Source organism: Lipotes vexillifer, unplaced genomic scaffold (assembly GCF_000442215.2).
Source record: "Lipotes vexillifer unplaced genomic scaffold, Lipotes_vexillifer_v1.1 scaffold1130, whole genome shotgun sequence".
Lineage (NCBI taxonomy): Eukaryota > Metazoa > Chordata > Mammalia > Artiodactyla > Lipotidae > Lipotes > Lipotes vexillifer.
In genome coordinates, this window is record NW_006797877.1 from 110,186 (window position 1) to 120,173 (window position 9,988).

Genomic DNA, 9,988 nt, shown 5'->3' on the forward strand with positions numbered 1-9,988 from the left:
AGTTGTGCCCTTTCTCGACTGTTGGTGGCTTAGACTAAGGTGCTAGCAGTGGAAATGGTGAGATGGGTGGATTTGGGGTGCATAACAAAGTTGAGCCAAGTGGACTGTGTGATGGATCGAACGTGGGATCTGAGGGAAGAGAGAGTTGTTGATACTGGTTTCTGGGTGTGGAGACTGACCATCTGGGTGAATAGGGAAGACGGAGGGAGAAGGGAAATGCAAGGGTTCTCTTTGGAGCCTGTCACCTTTGCGATGACCGATGTCTTTCATGGTGGACCTTGTCCTTCACTGTGGAGCTGCCCTTCTCACTCCTGTGTTGGGAGACCTTCGGTTTAGGGCTCCCTGGCCAAGATTTCATCAGTGATAACACGGGGAGGTCCCACCAGGAGTTGTAAACTTGGCCACTTGTCCGAGCTGGTTGCGGTCACTGACTCCTTTGGTAGGAATGGCAGGATTAGACCTCAGAGGACCCAAGAGACATGCATCCCCTAGCTTCAGAGCTGGGGAATTGTCTTCTGTGCTCCAACCACCCCAGGTGTAAACCCTGTATTTTGTTCTAGAGCTTCTGATTATCAGTTGGCTATCAAACAAAAACACCAATAAATAATCTTTCTCAAAACTTTGATTTTTGAGGCAATTTTTTTTCTTGCTTGCTTTAGAAATAAAGGCATACCTTTTTCTATTGCGCTTCACAGATACTAATTTTTTTTTTTTTTTTTTACATATTGAAGGTTTGATAGACTTGCTCTACACAGAGATGTGACAGTGCCACTTTCCCAACAGTATTGCTCACTCCGTGTCTTTGTCACATTTGGTAATTCTCACGGTATTTCAAACTTTTTCACTATCACTGCATCTGTTATGGTGATCTGTGATCAGTGATCTTTGATGTTATTACTGATGATGGTTAGTATTTTTTAGCAATAAATTATTTTAAAATTAAGGTCTGTATATTGTTTTTTTCCACACAATGCTATTGCACATTTGACAGGCTGCAGTATAGTGTAAACATAACTTCTATATGCCCTGGGAAATCAGGAAATTCATGTGACTCACTTTATGGCAATACTCACTTCATTCTGGTGTTCTGGAACTGAACCTGCAGTATCTCCAAGGGAAGCCTGTACCTCTTTCCTTTGTGGAAAGCAAGTGATTGTTCTGAAAGCTTTGTTTTTGTTTTTGTTTTTAAAGTAATGACAGATTCCAGAAACCCAATCCAGAATATCAAACCATACTCTCAGGGACTGGGCCTGTATTTTTTTTTTTAACATCTTTATTGGAGTATAATTGCTTTACAATGGTGTGTTAGTTTCTGCTTTATAACAAAGTGAATCAGCCATACATATACATATATCCCCGTACCTCTTCCCTCTTGCATCTCCCTACCTCCCACCCTCCCTATCCCACCCCTCTAGGTGGTCACAAAGCACCAAGCTGATCTCCCCATGCTATGCAGCTCTTTCCCACTAGATATTGATTTTCCATTTAGTAGTGTACATATGTCCATGCCACTCTCTCACTTTGTCCCAGCTTACCCTTCCCCCTCCCCATGTCCTCAAGTCCATTCTCTAGTATGTCTGCATCTTTATTCCCATCCTGCTCCCAGGTTCTTCATAACCCCCCGCTTTTTTTTTTTTAAGATTCCATATATATGTGTTAGCATACAGTATTTGTTTTTCTCTTTCTGACTTACTTCACCTCTGTATGACAGACTCTAGGCCCATCCACCTCATTGTGAATAACTCAATTTCGTTTCTTTTTATGGCTGAGTAATATTCCACTGTATATATGTACCACATCTTCTTTATCCATTTATATCTGTCGTTGGACATTTAGGTTGTTTCCAGGTCCTGGCTATTGTAAATAGTGCTGCAGTGAGCATTGGGGTACATGTGTCCTTTTGAGTTATGGTTTTCTCAGGGTATATGCCTAGCAGTGGGATTGCTGGGTCATATGGTAGTTCTATTTTTAGTTCTTTAAGGAACCTCCATACCATTCTCCACAGTGTCTGTATCAATCTACATTCCCACCAACAGTGCAAGAGGGTTCCCTTTGCTCCACACCCTCTCCAGCATTTATTATTCGTAGATTTTTTGATGATGCCCATTCTGATTAGTGTGGGGTGATACCTCGTTGTAGTTTTGATTTGCATTTGTCTAATGATTAGTGATGTTGAGCATCCTTTAATATGTCCCTTGGACATCTGTATATCCTCCTTGGAGAGATGTCTATTTAGGTCTTCCACCCATTTTTGATTGGGTTGTTTGGTTTTTTTGATATTGAGCTCCATGAGCTGTTTGTATATTTAGGAGATTAATCCTGTTGCTTCGTTTACAAATATTTTCTCCCATTCTGAGGGTTGTCTTTTTGTCTTATGCTTTTTTGCTGTGAAAAAGCTTTTAAGTTTAATTAGGTCCCATTTGTTTTTGTTTTTTAAAAAATAATTTTTTCTTTTTTATTACTTTTGGGTACATTGGGTCTTTCTTGCTGCATGCAGGCTTTCTCTAGTTGCGGCGAGTGGGGGCTACTCCTTGTTGCGGTGCGTGGGCTTCTCATTGCAGTGGCTTCTCTTGTTGTGGAGCACGGGTTCTAGGTACACAGGCTCAGTAGCTGTGGCACATGAGCTCTAGAGTGCAGCCTCAGTAGTTGTGGCACATGGGCCTACCTGCTCCGCGGCAGACCTTCCCAGGCCAGGGCTCGAACCCGTGTCCCCTGCATTGGCAGGTGAATTCTTAACCACTGCACCACCAGGGAAGCCCTATTTGTTTTTATTTTCATTACTCTAGGAGGTGGGTCAAAAAAGATCTTGCTGTGCTTTATGTCAAAGAGTGTTTTTCATGTTTTCCTCTAATAGAGTTTTATACTGTCTGGTGTTACATTTAGGTCTTTAATCCATTTTGAGTTTATTTTTGTGTATGGTGTTATGGAGTGATCTAATTTCGTACTTTTACGTGTACCTGTCCAGTTTTCCCAGCACCACTTATTGAAGAGGCTGTCCTTTCTCCACTGTACATTCCTGCCTCCTTTATCAAAGATAAGGTGACCGTATGTGCATAGGTTTATCTCTGGGCTTTCTATCCTCTTCCATTGATCTATCTTTCTGTTTTTGTGCCAGTACCATACTGTCTTGATTACTGTAGCTTTGTAGTATAGTCTGAAGTCAGGGAGCCTGATTCCTCCAGCTCCGTTTTTCGTTCTCAAGATTGCTTTGGCTATTCGGGGTCTTTTGTGTTTCCATACAAATTGTGAGATTTTTTGTGCTAATTCTGTGAAAAATGCCAGTGGTAGTTTGATAGGGATTGCATTGAACCTATAGATTGCTTTGGGTAGTACAGTCATTTTCACAATGTTGATTCTTCCAATCCAAGAACATGGTATATCTCTCCATCTCTTTGTATCATCTTTAATTTCTTTCATCAGTGTCTTATAATTTTCTGCATACAGGTCTTTTGTCTCCTTAGGTAGGTTTATTCCTAGGTATTTTATTCTTTTTGTTGCAATGGTAAATGGGAGTGTTTTCTTGATTTCACTTTCAGATTTTTCATCATTAGTGTATAGGAATGCCAGAGATTTCTGTGCATTAATTTTGTATCCTGCTTCTTTACCAAATTCATTGATTAGCTCTAGTAGTTTTCTGGTAGCATCTTTAGGATTCTCTATGTATAGTATCATGTCATCTGCAAACAGTGAAAGTTTTACTTCTTCTTTTCCGATTTGGATTCCTTTATTTCCTTTTCTTCTCTGATTGCTGTGGCTAAAACTTCCAAAACTGTGTTGAATAAGAGTGGTGAGAGTGGGCAACCTTGTCTTGTTCCTGATCTTGGTGGAAATGCTTTCAGTTTTTCACCACTGAGAATGTTTGCTGTGTGTTTGTCATACATGGCCTTTATTATGTTGAAGTAGGTTCCCTCTGTGCCCATTTTCTGAAGAGTTTTTAATCATAAATTGGTGCTGAATTTTGTCAAAAGCTTCTGCATTTGTCAAGATGATCATGTTTTTTATTCTTTAATGTGGTGTAGCACATTGATTGATTTGCATATATTAAAGAATCCTTACATTCCTGGAACAAATCCCACTTGATCATGGTGTATGATCCTTTTAATGTGTTGTTGGATTCTGTTTGCTGGTATTTTGTTGAGGATTTTTGCATCTATGTTCATCAGGGATATTGTTCTGTAATTTTCTTTTTTCTGTGATATCTTCATCTGGTTTTGGTATCAGGGTGATGGTGGCCTCGTAGAACAAATTTGGGAGTGTTCCTCCCTCTGCAATTTTTTGGAAGAGTTTGCGCAGGATAGGTGTTAGCTCTTTCTAAATGTTTGACAGAATTTGCCTGTGAAGCCGTCCGGTACTGGACTTTTACTTGTTGGAAGATTTTTAATTACAGTTTCATTACTTGTGATAGGTCTGTTTATATTTTCTAATTATTCCTGGTACAGTCTTGGAAAATTGTACCTTTGCAAGAATTTGTCCATTTCTTCTAGGTTGTCCATTATATTGGCATATAGTTGCTCATAGTAGTCTCTTATGATCCTTTGTGTTTCTGAGGTGTCAGTTGCAATTTCTCCTTTTTCCTTTCCTATTTTATTGATTTTCCCTCTCCCTTTTTTTCTTGACGAGTCTGGCTAAAGGTTTATCAGTTTTGTTTATCTTCTCAAAGAACCAGCTCTTAGTTTTATTGATTTTTGCTATTGTTCCCTTCATTTCTTTTTCATTTATTTCTGCTCTGATCTTTATGGTTTCTTTCCTTCTACTGACTTTGGGTTTTGTTTGTTCTTCTTTTTCTAGTTGCTTTATGTATAAGGTTAGATTGTTTATTTCACATTTTTCTTGTTTCTTGAGGTGAGACTGAATTGCTATAAACTTCCCTCTTAGACCTGATTTTGCTGCATCCCATAGGTTTTGGGTCATTGTGTTTTCACTGTCATTTGTTTCTATGTATTTGTTTTTCTCGTTGATTTCTTCAGTGATCTGTTGGTTTTTCAGTACCACAGTGTTCAGCCTCCATGTATTTGTGTTTTTTTACAGTTTTTTTTTTCCTGTAATTCATTTCTAATCTCATAGTATTGTGGTCGCAGAAGATGCTTGATACGATTTCAATTTTCTTAAATTTTCTGAGGCTTGACTTGTAACCCAAGATGCCATCTATCCTGGAAGATGTTCCATGTGCACTTGAGAAGAAAGTGTATGCTGCCACTTTTGGGTGGAATGTCCTATATCAAATCTACTATCATTGTGTTACTGTTGATTTCCCCTTTTATGGTTGTTAGCATTTCCCTTATGTATCAAGGTGCTCCCATGTTGGGTGCATAAATATTTACAGTTGTTACATCTTCTTCTTTGATTGATCCCTTGATCATTATTTAGTGTCCTTCCTTGTTTCTTGTAACAGTCTTTAAAGTCTATTTTATCTGATATGAGTGTTGCTCCTCCCCCTTTCTTTTGATTTCCATGTGCATGGAATATTTTCTTCCATCCCCTCACTTTCAGTCTGTGTGTGTCCCTAGGGCTGAAGTGGGTCTCTTGTAAGCACATATATGGGCCTTGTTTTTGTATTAATTCAGCCAGTCTGTGTCTTTTGGTTGAGGCATTTAATCCACTTACATTTAAGGTAATTATCGATATGTATGTTCCTATTGCGATTTTCATTTTAGTTTTTCATGTTTTTTTTTTTTTCTCTGTGGCTTTTTCTTCTCTTATGTTTCCCACCTAGAGGAGTTCCTTTAGCATTTGTTGTAAAGCTGGTTTGGTGGTGCTGAATTCTCTTAGCTTTTGCTTGTCTGTAAAGCTTTTGATTTCTTGATCGAATCTGAATGAGATCCTTGCTGGGTAGAGTAATCTGGGTTGTAGGTTTTTCTCTTTCATCACTTTAAGTATATCCTGCCACTCCCTTCTGGCTTGCAGAGTTCCTGCTGGAAAATAAGCTGATAACCTTATGGGGATTCTCTTGTATGTTATTTTTTGTTTTGCCCTTGCTGCTCTTAATATTTTTTCTTTGAATTTAATTTTTGTTTGATTAATATGCATCTTGGTGTGTTTCTCCTAGGGTTTATCCGTATTCGACTCTCTGAGTTTCCTGGGTGGTTATGTCCTTTCCCGTGTTAGGGACGTTTTTGACTATAATCTCTTCAAATATTTTCTGAGACCCTCTTTTTTTCTCTTCTTCTTCTGGGACCCCTGTAATTAGAATGTTGGTGCGTTTAGTGTTGTCCCAGAGGTCTCTGAGATTGTTGTTAATTCTTTTCATTCTTTTTTCTTTATTCTGCTCCTCAGCAGTTATTGCCACCATTCTGTCTTCCAGCTCACTTATTTGTTCTTCTGCCTCAGTTATTCTGCTATTGATTCCTTCTAGTGTATTTTTTATTTCAGTTATTGTATTGTTCATCTGTTCTATAGTTCTTCTAGGTCTTTGTTAAACGTTTCTTGTATTTTCTCGATGTGTGCCTCCATTCTATTTCTGAGATTTTGGATCATCTTTACTATCATTACTCTGAATTCTTTTTCAGGTAGGTTGCCTGTTTCCTCTTCATTTATTTGGTCTTGTAGGTTTTTACCCTGCTCCTTCATCTGTAACAATTTTTTTTTGTCATCTTTTTTTTTTTTGATGGGTGGGACTGTGTTCCTGTCTTACTGGTTGTTTGGCCTGAGGCTTCCAGCACTGGAGTTTGTAGTCCAGTCATTCAGGGGTTGCTCCCATCCCCAGAGTCTGCTAGGTGCCCTAGTTGTTGGGAGATGTGAACTCTGCATCCCCCTACTCCACTATCTTGACCAGTTTCCTGCCCTTAGGAGACTTAATAAATGTTTCCAATTAAATGACATGGGATGGAATTAACTGCAGTACTAGATATGGAAGAACAACCTGTGTCCTGTTTAGAGTTGCTGCATTATTCTTTTAAGATACAGTTACTCTACATGAAGAACTAAGTACCACCGAACATCAGAACTATCTTTATAGCTATGTCATTTGGGCCAATTGTTTCAGATTCTTTTTTCCCCTCTAAAACCATTATGCAAAGCCACTAGTAAGTAGAAAGGCAGAGTTAAGACCCCTTTCCTCTCCCTTTTAATTTTCAACTAGGGATATATCAATGTGCACAAAAGGGCTGAATGGCAGACAGCTGAAGAGAGAAAGAAAAAGAAGCAAAGAAAGATAACTTGTGAAAACAGATTCAGATCCTCAGCAGTTCAGATTGGGCTGTTCCTGGGTACTGTGCAGGCTGTGAGCATTAGAATTTGAAGCTCAATTTCTTACTTGCTTCTTCAGTCTTAGTTAAAGAAAAAATTGGATTTCTAGGGATTTCTTCTGTGCAGAGAAATTCTTCTAATGCTGCTTCTGCTTATATAGCAGCTCTTTTTGCCAGCCTTTCACTCTCAGAATAATAAACTACAATCAAAGCCAAGTTGAAGCAGCATCTTAACCTCTCAGACAAGGGATTCTGCCCCTCTTAGCAACTAACCAGGACCCTGTCAACTGAAAAAGAAAAAAAAAAGCACAACCTGGAAGTTAAGAATTATGTTTTACGTGGTGGACATTGTGAGGACTTGGGGACAAAGCATCTCATAACACTGAGAAATGGTTCTGAAGAGGCAAGGGGATAAGCCAGGATACGTAAGAGTTTTTGCAACGAAAGACCACATAGTCAGAACATTAAAAGATTACTGTTAATCAAAGAGAACCAGACATCCCAAGTTAATGAATTTAGTGCTTTTCTATACATGGGAAGATGCAAAGTCTGGGCTCATTGAAATCATTCCTTTGACGGGCACCTCAGCTATCTGAGGCCAGTATCCTGTGTTTTTCTCATCCTGAGTCTCCTCAGGGTGCACTGTTGGGGATGGCTGCACACATTCTGGTTCTATCCTGAGTTCCCTCAGGGCTTATTGTCGGGGCAGCTGTAATGTGGTGGCTTGATGGCTGCAACATCCTTTGTTCACTGATAGGACAGGCAATTTTTTAGTTCAAAACCCTAAAGAAATTCTGGAGGCATTTACTTTTTTTCCAAATACTAAGATTCTGTCAAACCAACTTAGCAATTGCTGTCAGGTCACTGCCATCTGATTTGTATGACATCAACCTGATTTTAGATAGAGTTTGATTTTCTTAAATCAAGAAATTTCCCAACTCTGTGTATCTGTATAAATAGCCGTTAAAGCTCAGAGTCTGAGAGCTAAAAGCACTAACTAATGATAACCACCCCAAATGCCCTTGGCAGAATATAAAAGGCCAGACTGCTGAGTGCTCTACTTGATGCACTGGGGTGACCTAAATGGGGGGGAATCCAAAAGGGAGGGGATATATGTATATGTATGGCTGATTCATTTTGATGTGCAGTAGAAGTTAACACAACGTTGTAAAGCAACTGTACTCCAATAAAAATTAAAGAAATCATAGTCTAAAACTCATTTTTCTTCCTTTCCTATAACATTATCGTAATAAAAGGTCAGGTTAGGCCTCTATCTGCCTAGTAAAACGAGTTAATCAAACCATTAAAACACCAGCCAGGCCTACCACCCAAACAGATTTTCTCTATTCTTCCCCTCCTCTTCCTTTACAAAATATTGTCTGAGTTATAATACTTTGTTGTGAAACATTGTGTGCAATGGGTTTTTTTCCTGCTTGTCTGAGTTATAATACGTTACTGCAAAACATTGTGTGCTAATGGGCTTCTTTCTGCTGATTAACAGGTTTTGGATTCAGGGAGACTAGAAGAATACAATAAGCCATATGATTTGCTGCAAGATAGAGATGGCCTATTTTACAAGATGGTGCAACAACTGGGCAAGGACGAGGCTGCTGCCCTCATTGGAACAGTAGAACAGGTAAGCCTGCCACAGGGACTTGTGATTAAAGTTCATCTCCAGGATTTACTCTTCACACGATCTCTACCAGGTGCCTGGTGATAAGCACTCTGTGCCCTTTTCAGTTATAAGCCTCCAGAGACAAAGCTTCATGACTGAGTCTTAACAACACACTGCAAGTTGAAGGTGGGTCTGCTGAGCATCTGCAGAAGCAGTGAGGGTGGGGTGCAGGATGTGCACATGCACATGTGCCTGAAAGATTTCGGACTGGACTTTCCACGTTTGGACTTCATGGGTTCAGATTCCCATACAGCACAGAACACTCATTTTGCAGACCCTCTACGTTTCATTCTGATTGGTGCTCAGCACATTGTGATATGAGTGCTGTCAAGGAGCATCCAGGAAGTTTGAGGGGAAAAGCATCTGGAATATTTCTGGCCTAGGGAGATCTACCAGGGAAAGGTATAGGTCACTTCTGTTTTCTAATCTTCTAGGAGGAAAGAAAACTCCTACATGATACTGTCACTTTCTCCCTAATTCTTTGTTGTTTAAAATTAGGTCCAGTTGCTCCCCTATGCTTCCTGTACCTTCTAGAAGATGAAATTGTCATCAGGACAAATCAAGAATTCACAGTAACCTTAACACTGTAGTCTGAATGGTGCTTGAAGGTATTTTCAGAGACGAGATGTGTGAAAGCACTAAGCACTGTACATGGTGTGAGAAAGGTGCTTGGTGAGTAACATTTGGGTCACGTACCTTTCTAACAATGGTCAGGTGGTAGTATCTCCTATAGATGTGGTAAGTGAGGTCTGGTTTAAGGGTTAGCCATTGTCATGCAGCTGCCTGTAATTCCTTCTGGAACAAGGTGGGAGTGGGGTTGATGGAAAGAGGGAGGGAGAAAGGGGAGGTCTGGTGTTCCTGCCCACTGAGATGCGTGGCTCACGTGCATGTATATGACTGTATATGATATCTTCCCATCAAAACTTTATCTCTGGGCATTAAATTATGGGTGAATTTTTCCTCATTTATACTTTTCTGCATAAAATTACTTGTGTAATATTTAATCCATCACTTAAAGAAAACATGTCCCAATATCTAAGTACTTCTTTAAAAAGGTTTATCTGAAATGTAGCCTAAGTTCTCTCTGTCACTGTTTCATCTTATTCCTCCTTCTTAGAAATGAAGAGCG

The 9,988-nt window shown here is 39.5% G+C and overlaps 1 protein-coding gene across 1 annotated transcript in view; it reads left to right on the forward strand.

Moving 5' to 3' along the window:
• LOC103072817 (multidrug resistance-associated protein 4) overlaps positions 1-9,988 on the forward strand; it is a 133,988-nt gene that overhangs the window by 109,820 nt on the left and 14,180 nt on the right. Inside the window, 1 exon segment of the mRNA XM_082931478.1 lies at positions 8,686-8,820. Coding sequence (XP_082787604.1) covers positions 8,686-8,820 — 135 coding nt within the window.